Raw genomic sequence first — 23,158 nt, 5'->3', positions numbered from 1 at the left:
CGGGCGGGCGGGGCCTGGCGGCCCGCGCGCCCTGGCGGAGCTCGGCGGGCGGTGGGCGGGGCCGCGGGCTCGCGCGGCGGAGAGCGGCTCGCCCCCTCCCCCAGGTCAGTGCTGGCGCGCGGCGGGAACCGCCTCGCCCCTCCCGCGGCGGCGGCGGCGGCGGGCGGGAGCGCGCCGCGGGGAGGGAGGGAGGGGGAAGGGCGGGACGGCGGCGGCGCGGCTGCCTTGGGCGGGTGCCCGCCGCCGGTCCCAGCCGCCATGGGGCCCTGGGCAGGGGGAGGGCGCTCTGTGGCCTCTACGGAGACACTGCCCCGGCCGGCGGCGGCACGTCCGCCCGGGGCTAGGCCTGCCGCAGCGCCTGCGGGAGGATATGCGCCACTCCGCCCGGCCTCAGCCGCCCTGGCCGTGGCCCCGATCGTGCCGCGAGTGGGGGGCTCTGCTTGCCCTCGCGGGCACGTTCGTGGGCCGAGGGAGGGGAGGCAGGTCCAGGGGCGAGAAAGAGCCCTGCCCGTGGTAGGAGTAGTGGTGGGGGGAGATTTCCTGCCCCGTGCCTTCCTCCGCCCCGGGCTGCTGCTGCCAGAGTAGGCAGGCTGCCTGGCCGCTCGCTGCCCCCCCCACCCCATAGTTTGGTAGTGCGGGGCCGCACCGCTGAGCGCCTCTCAGCGATGGCGCGGCTGCGGCGGCAGCCGAGTGTTACGGAACGGGGGGCCGGGCCCCCTCCTGGGGACGCTCGGCCCGGCTGCGGTACGTCCCCTCGTCCCCTAGGGGCGCCCGTCAGCCGCCCGGGGGCCGGCGTGCCGCCTCGGGCTGGGGCGGTGCCGGCCTCCCTCTTCCTGCGGAGGCGGGGCGTCTCCTCCTCCTCCTGATTGGCTTCCTGACGGCCTGCTTCCCGCCCCGGTAGGCAGCCAATGGGAGCGCGGCGCTCCCCTCCCCCCGCGCATACCGGAGGGGGCGTTGCCGGCGGTGGGGGCAGGGCGGCAGTTGCGGCCGTTGTTCACCGGGGGTTGTGGGGGCTGGGAAGGGGTGGGGTGCGGCGGCAGCGAGGCGGGGGTGGGCCCCGGGTGTACCGCTGTCGCGGAGCCCGCAGCGCCGCAGTGGGGGAGCTGGGCCGCGCCGGTCTGCGCCGGTTTGCTCTGGCCTGCCTTGCGTCTTTCAGTCAGCGGAGCAGGCCCAGCTTCTCCATACGTCTTGCGGTCTTCCGGCTGGCAAGGCAGTGGGTGTGAATAAAGTGTGCTCTGTGTAGGAGAGACGTTGGAAAATAAAGTGCTGGTTTTCTCCTGCTGCTTGCAGACGGGTGTCTTGCTCTGGTAGCTCTTTATCCCGCGTATCTCATGCACAGCTTTATCCTCCACTTCCCGGCTAGGTACGTCAGCTGCTACAAATCTGGTGGTCAGGCTCCCCAGTGGAATTTAGTCCATATGATCAGTGCTTCCCTGTAACTTACCATAAGCTTGTGTGGTTGAAAAGTCACCCCTGGGATCACTGTGATTCAGCCAAAGGTGTTGTTGGCTAGGAAAGCACAGGCTCACCTGATACTTGTGAGTCTCCATTAGGTACTCCTGAGATGTCTTCCCTTGTCCTGGCTCTCCACCACCCTGGGTTGCAGTTGCTGAGTTTTTCAGCTCTCCGGAGGTAACAGGCCTATAAAAACAACAGAGTGCCTTCTGGGCAGTCTTCTGGGTCCCCTTTTCAGTACAGGACAAGTTTGAAATTAAAATCATGATTAGTTTAGTCAGTATGCAAATAACAGGTTCAGAAATCGGGTAAAAAGGTGTTACTTATTCTGTGGTCCCCCCCATGGCTTTGTTTTTTCCTTTTTAAGAATTGTGCCTCTTTCACCATAACGTGAGTACTCGCATTAAGTTATGTCAGGGTGGGGTTTGGTTTTGGTTTTTTTCATGTTATGTGTGTATTGTGCTAGTATCTAGGTATTCCTGTCAGGATGGAAGGTATGTTGCATTCAGCACACAACGATTTGTTCTTAAAAGAAAATGCTTGGTTGAACTATTATGGTAAATATATTGGGGGTATTAAAGATCCTTCTTTACACAGTTTTTGAAAAATAATCCGAAATTTGCATTTTCTTCAAACTATACAACTTAATCTCTTATACAAATTGCTAAAGATGGATTTTGTGTTGCAAGGGAAATGTTCTTGGTTAATAAAAGCAGATGGGGCAGGGACTTGATGCTGCAGTTTTTTCAGCGAGACACACCCACTGAAGTGAATGCTTCTGAAGTTTATTTGATCAGCTCTTGCAACATAGCGTAACTATAAGCTTCTTCTTAGTCTGGAATAACAGAATAAGGATTCTATCGTGTTTCCGTCGGCACGGGTAGAGCTGCAAGCAGGCCTTGCAGGCCCTGTGGCACCAGTGAGTACCTGCAGGATCAAACTGTAACCTCTTGCTGTAGTCGAGAGAGACCAATGGAGCTGGATCCATGCTTGGCTGTTTGTGATACAGCAGATTGAGCTGGTGCAGATCAGTGTAAGTGTGTTCACGGGTGATGTTCCCATGCAACTGCGTAGTAATCTAATTGTTTTTATTATGTGTAAAATCATGATTCACAGAGTCTGATGTCCTCTTTAAGGTGTGTGCTTGCTCATGAGTAATTTCATCAGTGGGGTTACTGAGGGTACAGACTGCTACACAAAATGAGTAACAGAAGGAAAAGATGCCTGCTTACGTACTGACGTAGCAACTCGTTCTACTTTTTCACCATGTGTTGCGAGCACACAGATCAGTAATGTGTTTTGGTCTTAATTACAGTATTTCCATTGTATTGAAAAGAAGGATGTTTAATTCCGGCAGTGTTTATGTACTTATGAGTACTAACAAATGCAGTATTAGCAGAGGGGTGTTACCTTTTAGATAAGGGAAAAATAGTATTATTTCTTTACAAAGCACTGATGGATGATTTTGTTTCTTTGTTTTAAATACAGTTTTGAGGGAAGCAATGAGACTGAAAATTCCAAATCTTCAAACTAGAGCTTTCCACACTTTAACAACAATACACCAGTGCCAAAGCTTTAATAAAACTGGACGTCTGCTATTAAAGCTGAATAACGAAGTTGACAGAACATCTGACAGAAGAGCAAAGTCTTGGGATTTGTATGCTCTGAAAACTGCATTCCCTTGTTTGACAAGTCGATATGTGCAAGTCAAGAATTGCCAGCTGCTCCAGGGAGATGTATCGGCTTTGGGAAAAAATGCTTGCTTTCGGAGTGGGGAGGGTTTTTTTCCATCCTGGAAACATTTTGGTGCGGCGATGATGGAAAACTACAAGCTCAGTACAGAGCATATTACAAAGCTAAGGAACATATCATCAAGATTTTACACAGTTGTATCAGCTGGCAAAATTATTCCAAAACACAGTAGCCAGCCAGTTAAGAGGCCACCGAAGGCACCAAGGACTAAGCAGCCATCCAGAACTAACCAGCCACTACTGTCAGACATGCAGGTAAGAGATAAAGTTTACAGTCTGTATAACATTAAGGGAACTTCATCAGTTTAATTTAGATTCAGATTTGGGTTTAGATTAACATGTTAATGAAATGAGCATGTTTGGGGGGAGGATTTCATTATTTACCCTATCTGCAAACAGAAACAAGCTTGGTACAAGTTAATGTGTCTGGTATTTTGAAGATAAAATGGAGATTATTAGGAATGTGTAAACAAAAGTGGGGGGAAGTGGTTATTAATATGGAAATATGAAATCCTTTAAAAATAATTTTTACCAGTGCTCTCACGTTACATTCAATATTGAGAAACAAAGTCTATCTTTCGGAATAATTTAACTTTCCCTAGGTATGCTTGCTTGTCCAGTTCTACCCAGTTTTAAGGCCTCACTCAAACAGAATGCAAGATGGAAATGAATAGTATAAAGTTTATACTCAGATTAACTTTCAGATAGGAAATGGAATGGCAAATGTAGCCAGTGTTACTTGAGGAAGATTATTCCATGTGGAGAAATAGCGCCTTGATCTCCAGGCTCCAAGGTCTGTAGAGTAACTGCAGCAGCAAATTGTTTTGGATAAAATGAGATATGGTTAAGTGGAACAGTGCATACTTGTGGCTGTTTTTCCTTAAGATAGTTCTTTACAAGCCTCAGTATTAGCCAAGGCAGGCCTTAAGCGTACTTGAATATAAGATGTCCAAAGAAAATCCTGGTATCAGAAGTGTTACTGTTCTCTTCAAGCTACAGCAACTGAGTTCCAGGATATTGTTAATAAAATTTTGTTACGGATGAAACTGAAACAAGTCTTGTGCTTTCAGAAATAGCTTCAGCGATGCAAATGTGTCCATTACGTGATCCTCTGAAAGTGAGCACAGACGTTTTAATGCTTGCCCTGTCATCTAAGCTTCTGTTGTAATATTTTGTATGGTGAGCAGGAGTATGCTTTAATGTAAGATAACTTGTCTTGAATGAAGTCTTTAGCTCCTGTTTGTATTTTCCCATTGCTTTGAAAAAAGAAAGTGAAGAGTATTAGTCCTGAAATACCATGTAATGTTTCAAGCTTGCTATTCATGATGCTGTGGTGCTACATTCAGACATTGCTGCTTTTTGTTGTCCTTTTTTTTTTTTTTTTTAGATTCTTGAGGCTTTTAAATGGCAGTACAGAATGCAAGCAGTTTTTTTGTTTGACGTTTTCATACATATTTTATGCAAGTAATATACACTGCTATTTTTACTTTCTTCCAAAGTGAAGAAACAGAGAAAATACTGCCTGACATACTGAAATAATAATATATATTCTAAGAAAGCTTCCACATGGCAAAATGCTGTGCCAGAAATGACATAAACTCAGACCTAACAAAAATATTTGCTGTTTTTTAATAAACCCCATGTGGTTTTGTCAGATCTGCAGCCCCATCTACAAGAGACCACGCTGTCGTCTCAACTGCAGGCTGATGGTCCTTTGGAATAAGCATGGGTTTTTACCTGTTTATGTACAGAAAGACAACTGAAAGATGTGGCTGGTTTCTGCAAGATGACTGATAGAAGTAGTGGAAATGGAGAATCCTTAAGGGGATTTTCAATGCACTGTTGGTTTTCTCTAAATCCTGGTGTCACAAAACATACTGCTGCCTTCCTGCACCTGTGTGGAGGCAACCAAGGGCCCTTGGGTAACACAGGCCCTATTACCAAGGCTGTTACCTCAGGGCAAGCTGCTGCCTCTTCTCTTTCTTGCTCTGCCTCTTCTCTTTCGTGCTCTGCCTCTTGAGACTCTAGCTCTGGGCCCACTCCTAAGGTTCTCAGTTAGTTGAACCCCGAGGATCTCCGGTGATTTTTGCCTGTGAGGGCGTTGTAGGTGACACCTTTCTTTTGCAGAACACTCTGTGAATGAGCTCCTTCACACCCCTCCCCAGCATTGGTCTTCATGTGGTGTTTACAGGCAGAGTGCTGAGCAACAGCGGTGATAAATGGTTGTAAGACCAGTTTTTCGGGGTAGATGGAGGAGTTACTTGAAAGCAGTTAAGTGATATAGTCAGTCCATCAGTGAGTGGTACCACTGCTCAGTTTAGTTAATTTCTTTAAGTCTGATGGCTTGAAAAGCCTCTGAGCTAATTTTTAGTGCTATAGCCACATAGTATAGAGAAAGCTTGAAATTCAACTAAAGATGTAGTTTTTGCTACACTTAGGATAAAGATTGATTCATATGGTGATAGGAAGATTTAATTTCATCCTACAGGTTTTCTTTCTTAAAAATTTCTGTATGCTTCAAGTGGAAGGGATGGGCTAAGGAGAATTAATTACAGTTGTTGGTGATACGGAAAATGAGTTGTTGAGGTACTTAAGGATGGCTGCTCCTAGGGGTAGCTGTTGTGGTGCTCTGAATAGAATCTCAGTGAAGCCCCAGCTGTTGGCAGAATGGAGGAGGATGGTGAGTAGCTGGAGTTTCTTTCTAGCAGCAGTTCAGATCTTGTGCTCTGGGCTTGTTTTGGTTGTTTGATTTTTTTTTTTTAAGTTTGCAGGTGAAAGTGACATAGCAGAAGGCATGGCATTGATTGGCCAGTTAACATGTCTGGTTTAGAGTAGCCGAATCACTCATTGTAGACTTTTTGGCTGTATCTCCACCATCATGGTAACTTAGACATTTAGAGTGCCTGTGGACACATACATTTTAGGCATCTTAATCTCAGATTACATGCAATCCAAATATTCTCCATCAAAAAGGATTTTAGTAAAAACTTAAGTGAAACAGTACGTTGTTAGAAGAACCAGACTAGTACATATCCAAAATGCTATTTCAAGTATGTAGTCTTAGTAGGAAGCTTCTGGTTCTAACTAAATATAAAGTCTTTACATCTAAGCTAAATTGCAGCAGTAAGGCAGAAAGTCTGTCCTGTAGTGCATCTGCCCTGAAATGAACGGTAGCGCAAGTAGTAAACTCTCAGAAGCATGGAGCAGGATAGAGGTTTTACAGATGATATCTTAGCTAGAAGAGTTTGCTCCCTTAACTCCTGAGTTTCATGGCAGAGCATGTGTACTTCTAATAACCAAAGCTTTCTGGAAGAATTTGAAATATATAATTTGCCTTGCCAGTTTAGGGATTGAGAATGGATTTATACAGATGAAACTGTGATAATGCAGCTTTAAAAGGTACAGCAGCAAAGGAACTGAAAACGGAGTTCTGTTAACTCAGCTCATAGCACAGTCATGGAAACAGGCCTGCAAAATTGCTCACTGAATATTGTAATTACTTTTAAAGTTTATTTTCTATTAGTGATCAGTGGATTAAGATGATGTGTAAGGAAAGCTTTGGAAGTGATAACAGAATGTTAACATTGAAGAACAGAAGTTAAGAAGTCTGGGCATGATTCTGATGACTGGTAACGGGCCCTCCAAGGAGGGCCTTGCTGTTTGATAATGTATGATTGCTGTGAGAATATAATTTGGATTTTAAGTTGGAAGTGTATTACGGTTATAAATGCTTGCAGATGGGAACAGATCTTTTGTTCATTTGTTGTTAGTTACATCCCAATTTGTATTAGTTACAAAAAGCCGGGAAATGACTGATCCACAATGAGACACATTGCTTTCTGGATATCTTATACTGCATTGTACTAACAAACATTGTCATGGGGCATACATGCTATCAGAACAAAATAATCCACTTAAAATGAGTAGTAGAATTTGTGAATTGGTTTATTGTGACCTGTTTGATTAATCAAGAAAATCTTTATACAGCTGACTTTCTTATTCTTCACCATACATGAGTCAGTCTCATTGCAAGTCATTTTTGCAGTCATTGTCTTGAATATGGCAGTTTAGTTGTTTAAGATTGTGGATATTGAGACAAACTCTGGCTGTTGTGTCTGGTTTGACTGTGATGTCAGTTGAAACCATGTTGTTTAGCACAAGATTCAGTTTGGGGTGACACTGTAGATCTGCAGCGCCTACAACTGGCCCAGAAGATCTGTTACTTTCTGTGCTGCAGTGTTGCAGTGGCTCATTATCTCGACAGTGAGCTTTGTGCCTGGAATCATAGAAACATAGAATCATGGAATAGTTAGGGTTGTAAAGGACCTTAAGATCATATAGTTGCAACCCCCCTGCCATGGGCAGGGACACCTCACACTTAACCATGTCACCCAAGGCTCTGTCCAACCTGGCCTTGAACACCACCAGGGAGGGAGCATTCACAGCTTCCTTGGGCAGCCCATTCCAGTGCCTCACCACCCTTACAGTTAAAGAACATGATGTTTACTTGATAAGCAGGCTGGGATAGTTAACTCCATTTGTCTTTAAAATATAGATGCTAAAGCTGGTATTGGGGGTGTCTTGCTTTTGATTTCAGCGGTCAGACGAGTATGTCATATCATAAACTGTAGGATGGGAGAGCAGTAGCAAGTGTATCTCTACTTTTGAAGCATTTGATTGGCATTCATGAAGGAAGGGTTCACTTTGTGGCTCTATCACAAAGTTCTTTGGTGTTACTTTCTCATGTCACCTGGTTTGATCTCAGTCTGTGATTTGCTTTTCCACTTAACAGGGAGTGAGTAATCTCGTTAGTGCTTCTACACCAGATGGACAACATGGCAATGATGTTGTAGAAAAGGGTGAATGAACGAAAAATGTCACTCTCATGATAAATTTGAGGCAAACAGTTGTCTTTATGAACATCTTGCTTCAGCCTTGCCCTAACTCAAATCTCTGTTCCTTTGGCACAGAATCTGATGCAGTGCACAGCCTTTGCAACAGCAGATGAATATCATCTTGGTAATCTGTGTCATGACCTGACTTCACATGGATATGTTGAAATAACAAGTTTGCCTAGAGGTAGATTTTTGAAACATATTAAAGCAATGTTTTACCTTGGGAAGTGAAATACGGGTGAGGTAGATAATTTTTATAACTTGATGTATACTTATTCTGGTAGTCCCCTGGAATACATCATACTGCCTATAAGATAACTGCTTTGCTTAAACATTCCATTTGCCTAAAAAAAAAAAAAGGCCCTGTAACTAAACTTTTCAGAATAGAATATAACAAGCACTTGCTGTTGCCCTGTGATAAATTTACACTAAAAGTACTGAAAAATTAGATGCATGCAGGAAAAATTAATTTGGAAATTTTCTGATACAAAGAGTTTCTATATAAATTCAGTAACTGAAAAAAAATCTGAAAGTTTTTTTTTTTATTTTAATTAATCTTTCAGTAATGTGATACCGTAGTGCCTCAGCTGTCAAAATGATTTTGTGATTTGAAGTGTTTCATCTTGATTCCATATCCACACTTCTGTTAATGTAAAAATCACTGAGGGGTGGAGAGGAAGGCATGCAAGAGAGAATCTTGCTGACTTAAGTGAAATGAAAAAGATATGTACATAAATGCTTAATTCTAGTAGAGAGAATGCAGTTGATACCCATTTTAGTTATTATTATTTGGCCAAATATATCCTAGCAATTGTTGAATGCTGCTTTGCTTAGCTGTGTTTCAGGAAAAAAATCGGCTCTGGTTTCCATACAGGGTATCTCTGAAGACTTGGGAAAGTATAGCTTAGAAATAGCTGAAGTATACTACAAGAGAAAAACAAATGGAGCTTTTTATAGCTGAAGCAACCTTATGCCCTAGAGCAGCTGTGGTTTTCGTATGATGGCAGTAGAGTGCCTTTTTTTTTTTTTCTCTTAGAATGAGCTGTGGATGAAGCTAAGGAAATGACAGTGTTTATGGGCATTTCGGTAAAGGTTATCAAATATCTGGCTGCCTCTCAAACACTTAATAATCCAAGTGCAGTAATTCTCCAGTGGGTCTTGCACAAAATCAAGATTTACCCATGATCATCCTGCTCAGAAAGACAAGGTGCTTTAGATTCTGGGCTTTGTCTTTCTTTGTAGTTTCACTGTATTAAAACCAGCACTAGTTTCACAGCTTTGGGATAGAAACTGTACGATCCCAGCAAGACTGGGAATTAACCATAAGGCTGTTGCTGGTATTTTAGCCTGGGGGGGGGGGGGGGGGGTTGCCAGTTCTTTGATTTTCTTTTTGGTGTGTTTCTGACTCCTTACAATAGATACTTCATTTATCGAAAGTTTGGAGGAAGTGATGATGACAAGGATGGTGGATTGTGGCGGCAGATCGGTTGTGTTGTGGTGGTTGGCTTGTGCATGTAGCAGTGGTTGGATACCAACTCAAACACTGAATCTTGGAAAATCAAAAAACACTAGCACATAGAAATCTAAATCAGCAATTATGGTGTGGATCTGTTGCTTTGCATTGTTCTTCCTAAGCATGAGTATTGTTTTTAAGCTTTTTAAATATATTTTAGAGGCAAGTCCTCTACCTCCACTTACAATGGACCACATTTTCTCCAATTGTATATGTTTTGTCTGGGGTGGATAAGGAGAGATAAGGGTGCTGTCTGAAAAGTGAAATAAGAAAATGCAGAGAAATGTTCCTTCCATGGCGAACTCAGACTTCACAGCCAAAACTTGCTCTAGTGATTCATCAAATCACGTGTTTCTGAACTGGAATAGCAAGTGAAAGGAAAGTTACAGAGTTCATACAGACCAATTGTGTGATCTCAATTCAGGTATTAGCAAAAGTATATCCGATACGTAATCATCTCTCTCTGCTGCCTTAGTCTATCTCGCCTCTGTGGGAGTAAGTCAGAATGTGGAATTTGCATACAGGTTGAACTTAATGCCTTGTTGCTTGTCTTGTGATCTTTCTGCAGAGGATTTGAACTTACTAAGGCTTAGCTGTTAGGCCCTACAAATTTCTCTTTGCAGAATCTCACTTTATAATAGAGGCAGGGGGTTTTGCTGGTCTTGCTCCCAGTATTTCTGCGACAAGGTCAGTCATGCTGAAAAGTAACCTTTTTTGTCAAAACAACATCAGGATTTCTAAAATGATATCTATATAAGCAAGTGGAGCACATATATAGAGGAAAAAAAAAGAAGACCCTGTTTTGAGAGCCTAGCATCCACAGTTCGTAAGTTTTGGGGCATTCTACTTCCACTAGCTCAAGTCTAGTACTTTGTAGGAAATGCTTGTTGGCAGTTGGAGTACCACAGGTGCATTTTTTAGCGCTTCTTTTTAGTTTAATTTAATGCAACAAAAAAAATCCAGTTTTGTACTCCGTCACTGTTCTGCAATGCACGTCAGAAGTGTTGTAAATGAGGGTGCCTGGAAGGTTTACTTCAAAAGCATGCTTCTGAACTGAAGGAAGATGCAGGTGTACCCTCTCCTGGCCTCGGGGTATGTTCTTTCAAGTTTCTGACTGTCAAATCAAAGTCAGCACAATTTGAGTGCAGATTAGTCCCTTACTGTATAGCAAAAAGAAAGATCTTCTGGGTAAGCAGATTTGAATGGTAATTTCTCTGCAGCTGTGGGCAACTTCGATAGTTGTATGTCCGCTTCTGTATTCTGTTACTGGTTATTTACTGTGCCCTGCATCAGTTTTCCCTTAAGTCTTGCTCTTCAGAACTGTTCATTACATTTCATTAACTAAAGATTCCAGTAAACTTTAGCGTAGCAGCTGAGTCTTTCTGGAGCATCGCACTTCAGAGCAGCAGTGTAGTTTAATAGTGTAGTTTGCTGGCAAGCATTTCCATCAGAAAAATAAACTACGGGACTGACTGACTGATGTGTTGGCATGTAACTGTTAAACTGGAATTATATGCTTATAGCTATCATATTTAGAAGTTTGACCAATTCTTCATTTTTTTTCCATTTATTTCAAACTAGATGCTGCAAACGTTTTGGTGATGGGTACTGAGAAATCTGCAAAAGATGATGATCCTGGCATGATTTTTTTCTTCAGGTAAACTGTAAATCACACCCAAAAGTTTTATTAATAGCAGTGATGTGAAAGAAGTAGTGTAGCTTGCTAGATCACTGCATAATAGTACCTCATGAAACTCAGGGAATAACTGTCCAATCAGAATGATTTAAAAAAAAAAATCAAAATTATTTAACCGGTTGAAAGATGACTTGCCTCTTCAAGGGTTTTGTTAAAGTGTGATTCAAAAGCAAGTATTAGGTAGTTAGTGAAGGTTGTATTAAGTTTCTTGATTCACAGTGTGAAAAATTGCCACTGTACAACTTGAGTGTTGCCCTGAGATACATTTAAAACAGCATAATTACAGCTCAGTTTTTCCTTGAATTCACAGGGAAGGGGCTGTTGTGTTTTGGAATGTGGAAGAGAAAAGTGTAAGTAAAGCAAAACTGTTTGTTAAAACATCATAAGCAGATGTTTTGTCAGTCCCACCAAGGTCAGCAATGTTGGGCTTTGTTTGGAAGCTTGGATCTCTCCATGAAGGACAGATCCTTCCCCTGTTGAGTGCAGGTACTTGCCTGCTGCTGCCCTTATCTTGCCTGCTGCTGATACATCGCCTTTGAAACTTGACTTTATGCACAAAATGAGCAAATATATGTGTAACATAGAAAGTGAGTAACATTTTCTACTCAAGGCAAAAAATCTGAAACTTTAATCTGGTGAGACTGACAGAAAATTCTTGCAGCTGTGCAACTCAAAGAAGTTGATGAGAGAAATCAACCTGTGAATGGTTGTCTGAGACGCAGTAATGTAACAGAAAATATCTTAGAAGAAAAAGATTGTTGTATTTTGTTCAATTTAACTCAAAAGTATTCAAAACTTACGTTTGGATAACTTTGAAAGGGTCAGAATTTGTAAGGAACTTCTTAATACTGTTTCTGCCAGTTAGCAGTTTTCCTGAAGGAGGATTTGTATTGGTTGATGTAGTTGTTAAAATATGTTGATACTGAAATGACATACCCCTTACAATAATCTGGCACTCTTTGCTGAGCAAGGGGGTATGCCACAGGTGTATCTATTTTTTGGGTATATTTATAGACAGTTGCTTTTTTTAATACATTGATTTTTATTATTGTGGTTAAATAAAACTGGATTCTAGATACAGAGTATGTGAAATTAAATGGTGTATTAAACAGGTGATACTGAGATGTACAGAAGTTCACAGGAGGATTTTCATTAAGGTAAATGAAAACACAGAGCAGTTGTTTCCAGATGCAGGCAATTTCTGGATTCAAGTTCACTTTTTTCTGTTTCAGACCTGAAATGTTCCTGGTTGCCTGTCTGGTTTGGGGGGTTTCAGTGTATCAGCTGGCCTGCCAAAAATACTAGTTCTCCCTTCAAACCTTACCTGTAGCCCACTTAGGATGCTATGGCTGTAACTATGCTACTGATTTACAGGTATTACTGAAGACTGGCTGACTAACTCCTGTGTTTTTTATAACTTGGGCACCTCTACCTGCAGAGTACTCTAAAATCTGTTTTCTGTACATGCTTAAGTACCTTTGAAAATTTGATACCATGTTTTTCTTGTCAGTAGTACTAACTTTAGTTGGTCCTTTGCTATCTTTATTTATAAAAGAACTGCCTCTCTCTGCTTATGAAATCCTAATCAAAACTTGAACTTGCAAACAGCTTGCTCAGATAGAGGGGGTATTTTAATCTATGTGTTTCAGTGAACTGAAACAAACAAAAAAACCCCACCAGCACCAAACCAAACTGGTCTGGTCTGTAGAACAGAAACCAAAAGTAATTCGGTAAAACAGGACGTAGCGAATCACTGTGAATGGACAAAACTGCTTTTTAAAAGATACTCCAGAATTGCTATTAAGAGAAGAAAAAATTTTGAAACAGACACTGAACAGAAGGAGTAGTAAATACAGACTGATCTTGAATAGAAATTTAAAATGTAAAACACTGTTTTCACATACCTGAGTAGGGAGGCTGTGCAACAGCTTCCCTGTGAAAGAACAACAAGGGCAAAAGCTAGACTAGCTTTAAGGTGCAGTTTCATCTGTTGTTTGGGTTTTTTTAACAGGAAATTGTGTGATGTGATTGCCTGTAATAGCAAGAGTTTGCATTTAGTGAGTCCTGAACTTCTCATTAAATGTACTGTGTCATAGCTAGTCCCTTCTATAAAATCAGGCCGGGCCTCACATCGCTTGGTGGAAGCCTTTGTGTTACTCCATCTAGCTAAAAGAAAGCTGCCACTGGAATACAATTTCTCATTATCCAGAGCAATGGAAGAACTTTGTGTGCATGTTACAAGACGTATGAATTTCAGAGAGTCAGTTACGGTCTGAAAAGCTTTGTTAAATCTTGCTGTGTACTGGCCCTGGGAAGCCTGAGCTGGTTGTAGTTCTGAAGCCTATTAGTAGCATAATTCTTACTGTATTAGTAATGACTTCACAAAGCTAGATCCAAATGAACATGCTTGTGGAGCCTGGAGTGCTGCATTATGGATTGGCTGTTAACTCTGGCATTGTTTCAGAGGGGTTTGCATCGCTGAACTGTCCCTGAACACAGCATAGCTGGTTGGCTGAGCTGATTGGCCAAAGAGCACACACTTCTTGCTTAAAAAATGACAGTAATTTTTCATACCTTTTTTTACCACAAGATTTGAAATAGATGGCAGTACTGGTCATGCTAATGCGGAATTCAGGATTATGAAACGAGCAGTTAGAGCTGTAGGGTTGGAGTTTTTTGTGGAAAATGTTATGTCTTACATAGATTAAGGAAAAAATAAAATCCCTCTTGCAGGTGATCCAACAGGAATTTTTTGGGTAGTTAGCCTGAAGACCAGGCTTCATGACCAGTTTACTAGCATACAGTTCTGCACTAACAGATTTACTATTCTCTGCTATTTTGAAGAGAGTGGTTTAAGTATGATTTAGTAGAAGATTCACCTCTTTAAATTATTTAGATATCAAAAGTTTGTGGTGGTTTTGTTTGGGGTTTGTGTTGGGTTTTTTTGTTGGCTGTTGTGTAGCTAAATGCCTTTTAAGGTGAGTGCTTTTTTTAGTTCAGAATTTGTTCTAACTGCAGAATGATTTTTATGAGGGGAGCCTTGTAGCTCATAAAAGGAACAAGGATGAGGGTTCCTAAGTCAGATATTGGAGAAGAAAGCTCTGTGAGAGAAAAGGGCTCTTTCATCCTGCATCAGGTTTTAGTGTACTTGACAATAAAATGACAATGAGATTATTTTCGCAAGTAAAGCTGTGTATTTAACTGTTTACAGGGTAAAATGTGAGCTGAAACAATTCTTACGATTTCTGTAGGGGTTAAGGATGTCTGTAATATTTCTGTTGTTTCAGCAACCTCTGGTAGTTGAAACAAAACTGTTGACTTTAGCAGCAAACTAGTAATTTTGACAGAAACAGCCACCTGAAGTACTTATCCTAAAGATTCATTCCCACACTCAGTCACATGCCAGAATCTTGTACAGCTTATTGTTACAATACATACATTGTCTTTACTGCTGCTGTGGTTAATCCTTACCCCGTTTTATATATGTGGACATTAAATGACATTTTAATCTTCACAGATTCCTTGCAGTTGTTCATAGCCACAAATTATTCCATGTGGCTACTGATAGCTTCAGAGGTGAATGGTGTTAATAATCACTTTGTTACTTAGCAAACCTATTCATTATTATTTAAGTAACTTCAGCGTGAAAGTTGTATTCATGAACCTATGATATGCGAGATCTTTGTAGAGTGATAGTATCCTGCATGGTGACGGTTCCTCTGTGTGTGCAATTGTCTTTTGCTTAGATGAAGAGTGTCATGCAAGTACTAGAACAGCATGAAATTCAGCCATATGAAGTTGCACTGGTCCACTGGGAGAATGAAGAGATCAACTATAGAATAGGAGAGTGAGTAATCTTCAGGCACTCTATATAGAAGCTGATAGACACCTGAAACAAAATCAGATGGAAGCAGCTGGTAAAAATATACTTGCCCTTACTCTTGTTTCTAATTAGTGAAATAAGGAAAAGAGAAAACAGTAAATCTAAATGGACATTTTTTCTGTACTGCTAAAATCGCCATAGTGAGTGTGTTCTTCAGCAATGCCAAACAGAAACCGTGTACCTCATATTAAAAAACAGCTGCACATTGTTGAGACAAGTCTGATTTTAAGGAGGATTCCCTATGTACGTTTCCTTAGTGCCCTGTAGGGTCCTATACAAAAATGTAATTACACACATACATCACTTCCTAGGAAAGCTGTAACTTGAATACTGTGAAACAATAACTGTGCAAGTTGTCTTGCCTTGTTAAATAGTGTTTTTTCATCTTGGAGAGCAAATGATCTCTACAGAAATATTTCTCAATGTAAATTATCATATAAATCATCTGTAACTTTTCAACAGCACCAAAAACCAACTCCTAGACAGGACACTGTAACACTAGGAGCCGAGCTAATGAGGTTGAGCTAATTTAAGGTAACCTGATAAGAGGACAAGTTTTTGTTTGGTTTGCTTTTTCTTTTTCCTGGTCACTCAAAAACTGCAGGTGCTACCCAGCTGTGTAATTTGTGATTCCTAACATATCCCCTTGTGATTTTGCAAGTTTCATAGTGAGATTGACATGATAAATAGAATGACTCCTACAGTCTTTTCATTGCTCCTGACTCCACTGTGCAATAGAGGCTTCAGGGAAAGTAACATCATAGCAGGAAGGGAGGGAGGGAGGTTGGTGAAAGTGACAGAAGAAAAGGAAAACAAGCACAGAGATAATACAGGAGACGGAGGCCAGCATCCTGCTTACCCTGATTGATTTGTGTGTATGTAGTAATATTGTAATCATAGCTTGCTGCAGTTTCATTTAAACCTAGAAAATTTGGTCATAATATTCGTCTTAAAGGAACTAATTTTCAGTGATTTCTTTCCGTTACTGTCAGGTTGAATATGAGTAAAATGCAAGGATGGGGATGATATACATATAGAAGTGGCATGCTTGATATAAATAAACAACCAAGCTTTCTTGCATTGACTGTTCTTAAAATGCTCCTTTGCTGGTGGCTCAGTCAGTAAAGGTGCTTCAATCCTGTTTTAACAGAGGGCAGTCAAAGCTTCATAAAGGAGAAATCTTGTTAAATTCTGAGCTGGATAGTGATGAAGTTCTTCTGCAGAAATTCGCTTTTTCAAATGCCCTTTGTCTTTCTGGTAAGTTAATGCTGTTTGTTGTATCAGCCTATGCTGTGGATTTTGTGAAGTGTTGTCAGAAGCGGGACTTGTACAGTGGCTTGTGTCTGGTTTAGGCAAACTGTAAAGGTTGATTGCGCTTCAGTGGGAAGATTCGTTTTCAAAGCCTTTTTTTCAAAGCTTTACCTTGTTTTCTGTAAATTGGAATGCATTCATTCAGTGTTAATTGTTTTCAAGTTGGAACAAAGCACGTTAAGAAACGTGTTGCAAAAGAGACACATTCTACTGAGCATCCTGTTCACCACCCTTGACAGCTAATTCCAGGATAGCAACAAGTGCAGAGTCCAGTATTAGAAAGCTGTAAGTAAACTTAGGTAATTCATCCTGACATCATTTCCTCTAGCAGAAAAAAGATAGATGCCAGCCAAAGAAGTCATGTAGAGCAGTGATTCCCATCTGGGAGATGTACCAGTATCAGGGCTGTGGACCAGAGTCACAGATAATGTTTTCCAGGTGTCCTGGCCATGGCAGGAGGCAGCAGGAGGCACTGGGAAGGAGTCAGGCTCAGCAGTGGGCCTGCTGCTTGAGGAAGTACACCTCTCTGCTGCTTCAGACCTCAGATGAGGTAGGATGTCAGAGTAGAAGCTGACAGCAGGAAGCCTGTCCTCAAAAAGACCTTTAAAGGGAGCCTGGTCTGTCTACCCCTACTTTTAGGGTCAGTTACAGGATTCCTGTAGTATTGGGGGAAGTGCACCTTTAAACAGAAGAGATACCAAGAAAGAGAATGTGTGTTTTTGAAGTGATACACCATTTGATTAAGGAGTACAGCATAACTACATAGTTCTTGACTGTCAAAGGAAGAGCTATTGAGAAAAAAAGCCTTTTGTTCGCTATAGTTTTCCTATTCATAAAGCACTGCATGGAACAGTAATGCCACATATAATGGAGCAAGCAATTTACTCCCAGGAGGTAATTGGTACCGATTTATGTTAGAGGCATGCACATCATAAAGGAAAACAGTTCAATAATGTTCAATAAAATGAAGAATTCAAGTATAGTCCAGGTCAGATTTATGACACAGCAGGAATCAGCCTCTGTGAAATAACCAGTGATAGCTGAAATGCCTGTTGGCTTTTTTTCAGGGGCTAAATTAGATGTCATTTAAGTCACTGACTTGGAGTAGGCCTCTATATTCAGAAGATGAGTGTGAAAAATGTTTGGCATTGGATTTACTGTCAGTGTCCTCACTAGATGACACCATTGATTACTACCATGAAAGAGTTCATTTTGACAATTAAATCTTCCCTGACTAATTTCTGCTGAGTGAGTAGGGTTAATTTTTTATCTGTTTCCACTTCGTTCTTGTCGGGAAATCTGCAGACTAAAGAACAAAGGCCTGAGTTATATCATCCTTCTGTAGAAACATCTTTCCAGGCTCGAGCTGGGGCTTGAGGTAGAATTTGTGTTGCCGTTGCCTGTGCTGAACAGCTTCCACAGAAGAGAAGTTGCATCTTCACTGAACAGTACATTCACCTAAAACCAAAATGGGAGGTTGCTTAAGTTGGAATTTAGCTTTAACAAGTACAGCTGGTGTGTCTGTACAACCTAACTGTGGTTTGAATATGCTGCACCAAGTACTGGACAGATGGAGCATGAGAGTTCTGCAGGACACTAGAAAAGCAGTGATTTTGCATTTCTGCAGATCGGAAACCTGCAGACTCTGGAGTGGCACATCAAGTCAGCCGGGCTCCAGCGTGACTCATTATCTCGAACCTCCTTTGAATGTAATTTGCAAAGACTTCCTACATACGGTGGAGCACTTAAACACACAACTTTTGAGCTGGAGAGGAAACTCCCCAGGACCTGATGGTTTGGAGAAGAGACTTGCCCTCAGGGTGGTTCCGTGTGCAGAGCTGTGTCAGTGCCCAGCCCAGACTTGTCATAGGCTTACAAACATTGATCATATAATACTAATGGTAACTTGTTGCAAATGCATTGATACATATAAACAGTGCCTGGAAGCAGCACATTGGCAGATTTAAGGTTATGATTACTTGAAGGCATATATACCACTCACAGTATTCTTAATTGTCACCTCTGTGTTGCAGTAAAGCTGGCTATTTGGGAATCATTATTGGATAACTTTGTGGAATCCATCCAGTCAATTCCTGAGGTGAGGTCTTGTTTGTACCCCTCCCCTCCTTTTCTCCTGTGCTTTTTAAAAGATAAGATGCAGGTGAGGATGTGGAAAAAGCAAGTGGATGCTGAACATGTTTGATGGTAAAGCCATCAACATGGAGAAGCTCAGAACACCTCCAAAGTGGTGGGACAAGAAACCGTCAGTCTTTGAAGGGCTGGGAGTGGGGTTCTGCATTGGAATAATGTTTCCCGTGTTGTGCCACTCTTGAATGTGTATATGTAACAGGACAAGCGGCATTTAAAAAACTGGCCAGACAACATGTGTGGCAGTTTGGGCTAAAAATAACATGCTTTAACTGGAATATAATAGAGAGTTTGAGTGAATTACTTAAATCACAGCTTTTCATGAGAACAACTGAAGTACAAAGCACGTAGAAATAAGATTTGTAGGGTTCATCAGAGAAAACAGCATCTTTTATTATTTGAAGGAAATGGTAATATATTGTTTGTTGTAGGAAAAAGTCTTATTAAAATGGCTAAAGGTGAAAGAATGCTGTCATTACTTAAAAATAACAGTAGTAGGAAGAAAAAACAAATTATGTCTTATTCAGGAAATCATTCATAGAAAATGCTTCAGGATTTTGTTATAGATACTGGTGACACACTCAGTGATTTATTGGAAAACCTGGATGAACAGTTGCATGGTGATATGCTTACACAGCTAGGTAAGCAAAGTACAGAGCAAACAAAACTTAGATGTTAATAAGTACAGTATACATTCAGATTCTAACTCATATACATACTTCAGGCTGTAAAACACCAGACCAGTTAACTACTAGTACATGCTACTAGATCAAGCAGTGAAAAACTTGTTACTTTGCAGATACTGAAGTCACGACGGAAGGTAAAACTGTCTCATGCAGATGTAATGCAGAAGATTGGAGAACTTTTTGCTTTAAGGTAATTTTTTTTGTTACTCCCAAGACATTGTCTTAAACAGAACTCAATTTTTAACTTGTGCACGATACAAAGATCAGAATGCACACTAAGCACAGGGTGTGGGAGTGGATTCCTTCAACCCTGTTTTGGCTAGAGACGTGTGTGCTGTTCATGTTAGAGGACCCACTACACTACAGCATCTCAGCTGTAGATGGGCAGTACTAAGTGTATTGTAAATGTCCAAATTCCACACCCTTTTCCCTCCCGGGGTCCAGCAGCACCTGTCTCATCACCAGTACCTTTAGTGGATACTAGAGTATGCAGAGGATACCAGGAGACAGAACTGTTAACTACAGCCTACAGTTAGTAAAACTCTTCTGTGAGTTCTGTTCTTCCTTTGACTTAATCAGAAACCACTGCTACATTATAAGAATTTAAAAGCTGAGATTCCCCCCCACCCCTTCAAGTGACATTTGGCCATTGAGAATACAGAGCATTACATGCTGATTTACAAAAAAATTCAAACTTGGTGAAGAAGTATTACCTATTTAAAAAGCAATTCCTATTTTAAACACTGGGGTTTATATTCTTATTTGAAGGATTAGTGAAGTGATGAGCAATGATGTTCTAAGTGTCCCTTAAAGATTTACGTGAGCAGTAGGTTGAGGGTGGGAGGCTTTAGCTCTTGGCCTTCACAATGTTGAGACACTAGCCTGGTTCTGAAGGGTGAGCCATGCCCACATGTCCAGCATGCAGTACCAGTCACACTTAAGAGTTCTGAGGTACAGACAAGTTGTTAAGGAGCTCACCAGTAACTCATTCATACACTACCTCAGCTTCAACACAGTCAAGGACTCCTCTGCAGATATCAAAAGTTAAGGAAGGTGACCAGCTGAGGACGCAGTGTTGCCATAAGGCAAAAGTCATTTGTGCTCAGAACTGTTACCCAGTACAGTGTTCTCAGAAGTTTCAGGAGATGTAGCTAATTTTAAACCGTGGCAACAATTGTATTTTTTTATTATGAAAGGAGATTCTTTTCACAATTTACTTAAAATTACAGGAAATTTTTCCTGTTTAACTGTTATGTAAATATTTGCTCCTGTACTTACCAAAGGGAAGTTTGAACTACTGTCATACCCATTTTTTTTTAGGCACCGTATAAATCTGAGTTCAGACCTACTAATAACACCCGACTTCTACTGGGACAGAGAAAAACTTGAAGAACTTTATGACAAGACGTGCCAGTTCCTCAACATTAATCGCAGAGTTAAGGTAGGTGTCTTACTGGTATAAGAATTTTCCATGCTCAGATCAGCTGTCTCCAGCTCAGCAGGGTGACATACTGCTCCTGAATGTCTGTTTTAATTGCAGAAACTGGATAAAGAAAAATAGGATCCTATGCGCTGTCCCTTTTTCCATGTGTTCATAAACCACTCGTATCTTTTACCCACTTAAGGTTAACAGTACTGCCTCATGTGAACTAATTGCCTGTTTCCTGAGCCACTAAATTAGGCTTTAAATAGTTACGAGATTTAATTCCTCTTCTGAAATGTGTGCAAGAAAACAAGTAAAAAAACTTGAGATGTGACGTGTTCTTTTTACTGATGTGATCATCCAGGTCAGTTTGACGGGTGACAGGATGCTAACTGCTTAACCAGAATAAGCAACACAAAAACTACCACTTCTGCTGGTTCAGCAGTTTTAAATATTTACTTACTTTTGAGGCATTTCAGTAGCTGCATCTTCTTTTGCTTGTGCCTGTTCTCTGAGCAGGTGTCATCTAGAAGCAGTTTAATTCCTGCAGATGCATATCTAAATTCGTGTTATTTTTGTGAACCTATAGAAACAACAGACTTGTTCATATTGAAACCTCTGTTGCTTGTGCACATTGCCTTCAGGGCTTTCTACTATTTCACAGAGGAGTGTCAACACCCTTTTCGTTCTGTTCAGTGAGCCCTTCTGTGGACTGTGTTCCTCTATTTAGTGATCTCATTCCAGTTACAGAATCCAGGTTTGCCATGTATTTGCAATCTCTTGATGCAGGTAATGAATGAGAAGCTTCAGCACTGCATGGAGCTGACAGACCTGATGCGAAATCACCTGAATGAAAAGCACGCTTTGCGCCTCGAGTGGATGATAGTGATACTCATCACCATAGAGGTTGGTGGGGCACTTTCCACTATCACACTGAATACGTAATAACAAGTGCAATTTGTGTACTTTGAGAATGAAGATTATTTTATTGATGTAATGCACTATACTGTACAATAGGATTGGTCTTCAGCTCTTTGCAAGGCACTTTTGAATTGCAGCTATAGTTGTTTTTCAGATTATCTTGTTTCCTGTGTAAGCTGTTTTAAGAATTATTAAATAAAAACTCATATTCATGTGTTTGCTATTCCACAGGTTCTGTTTGAACTCGCAAGGGTAGCTTTCTGATGCCAGAAGAAACTCAGGAAAAAGAAAACTGACAAATTCATATGGCCCAGAAAATTACTGTCTGTGGTATGCTTCTGGAAAACAGTGGAATCATGGCTCTTGATAGACATGTACATCTTCTACTCGAATAAAAAGAACAATAATAAATCAGTTTGTGAATGTTATTCCCAGCTGCTGTACTAGTGCTGTTAGGGAAGTCTGAATCTGTGAGTAGGCCCAGATGCATGCAGGGCTGGTGCAGGGGGAGATTTAGCTTTGTCTTCTTAATAAGCAAGGACAGAAGGACGGATCCCTTCTGTGCTGACTGTTCTGATCTGGTGAAGGACTCTACTGCCCTGTTCCTGGACAGTTTAAAAGATGCTCAGTACTTTGCTACTTCGTGCATTTCTGACTAAGTTTTCCCCAGCTCCTTCTTCAGTAGCCATGACTGCCCCAAGCTTGTTTTCATGTGGCATGATTTTAATATACCTGGCAGTTGCATATAGTGTTATGTTCTACCCATTCCATTTACATACTTACATACCTTCTAAATAAATGTAGTCCCATACTTGGCTGAACTTTCATCTGAGGTCACATGAAGCTGTACCAAAATGATAAACTAAAATTCACAAAATTTCTCTATTATTAGGCTGTCTACCTGATCACATTTCCTGATCCTTACCAGTACAAGCTGCAAGGAGCGAAGTAGTATATGGTGGGATTGAGTGCACTCTCAGCAAGCCTGTCAGCAACACCCAGCTGTGTGGTGCAGTTAACATGCTCGGAGGAGATGGCATCCACAGGGCCCTGGGCAGGGTTGGGAAGTGGGCCCGTGCAAACCTCATGAAGTTCAGCCAAGCCAAGTGCAAAGTCCTAGACCTGGGTCAGGGCAGTCCAGGCACAGCTACAGGCTGGGCAGAGAATGGAGTGAGAACAGCCCTGAGGAGGACTTGGGGCTGTTGGCTGACCCAGCAGGGTGTGCTCACAGCCCAGAAAGCCAGCTATGTCCTGGGCTGCATCAAAAGGAGCATGACCAGCAGGTTGAAGGAGGTGATCCTGCCCCTCTACTCCTGAGACCCCTGTACTGCGTTCAGCCCTGGGGCCCACAACACAAAAGAGACGTGGACCTGCTTGAGAGAGTCCAGACAAGGGCCACGAAGATCCTCAGAGGGCTGGAGCATCTCTCCTGTGAAGACAGGCTGAGAGCCTTGAGCTTGTTCAGCCTGCAGAAGA

The 23,158-nt window shown here is 41.7% G+C and overlaps 1 protein-coding gene across 3 annotated transcripts; it reads left to right on the top strand.

The window, feature by feature from the left end:
- The first annotated feature begins 23 nt into the window (after positions 1-23).
- On the top strand, positions 24-22,093 carry RMND1 (required for meiotic nuclear division 1 homolog). Of its 3 annotated transcripts, none has more exons than XM_065680578.1 (13): positions 24-104; positions 2,944-3,461; positions 8,177-8,285; positions 11,196-11,271; positions 11,621-11,660; positions 12,423-12,467; positions 15,057-15,157; positions 16,344-16,450; positions 18,538-18,602; positions 19,452-19,528; positions 20,659-20,779; positions 21,551-21,667; positions 21,914-22,093. In XM_065680578.1, the coding sequence occupies exons 2-13, from the start codon at positions 2,958-2,960 to the stop codon at positions 21,944-21,946; spliced, it is 1,395 nt and encodes a 464-aa protein (XP_065536650.1). In that variant the 5' UTR covers positions 24-104; positions 2,944-2,957; the 3' UTR covers positions 21,947-22,093. The 3 variants fall into 3 exon arrangements, with proteins under 3 accessions (XP_065536650.1, XP_065536652.1, XP_065536651.1); XM_065680579.1 differs by lacking the exon at positions 24-104 and adding an exon at positions 2,294-2,488; XM_065680580.1 differs by lacking the exon at positions 12,423-12,467.
- Positions 22,094-23,158: the final 1,065 nt, after the last annotated feature.

The sequence above is a fragment of the Lathamus discolor genome, chromosome 5 (assembly GCF_037157495.1).
Source record: "Lathamus discolor isolate bLatDis1 chromosome 5, bLatDis1.hap1, whole genome shotgun sequence".
Taxonomy (NCBI): domain Eukaryota; kingdom Metazoa; phylum Chordata; class Aves; order Psittaciformes; family Psittacidae; genus Lathamus; species Lathamus discolor.
This window is presented reverse-complemented; position numbering and strand designations above follow the sequence as displayed.

Coding starts and splice junctions, on each gene's coding strand:
- RMND1 (XM_065680578.1), top strand. CDS start 2,958: ATGAGACTGAAAATTCCAAATCTTCAAACTAGAGCTTTCCACACTTTA. Junction 12,468..15,056: donor ACAGGAGGATTTTCATTAAG/GTAAATGAAAAC, acceptor TCTTTTGCTTAG/ATGAAGAGTGTCATGCAAGT. Junction 19,529..20,658: donor GGAGAACTTTTTGCTTTAAG/GTAATTTTTTTT, acceptor ATTTTTTTTTAG/GCACCGTATAAATCTGAGTT.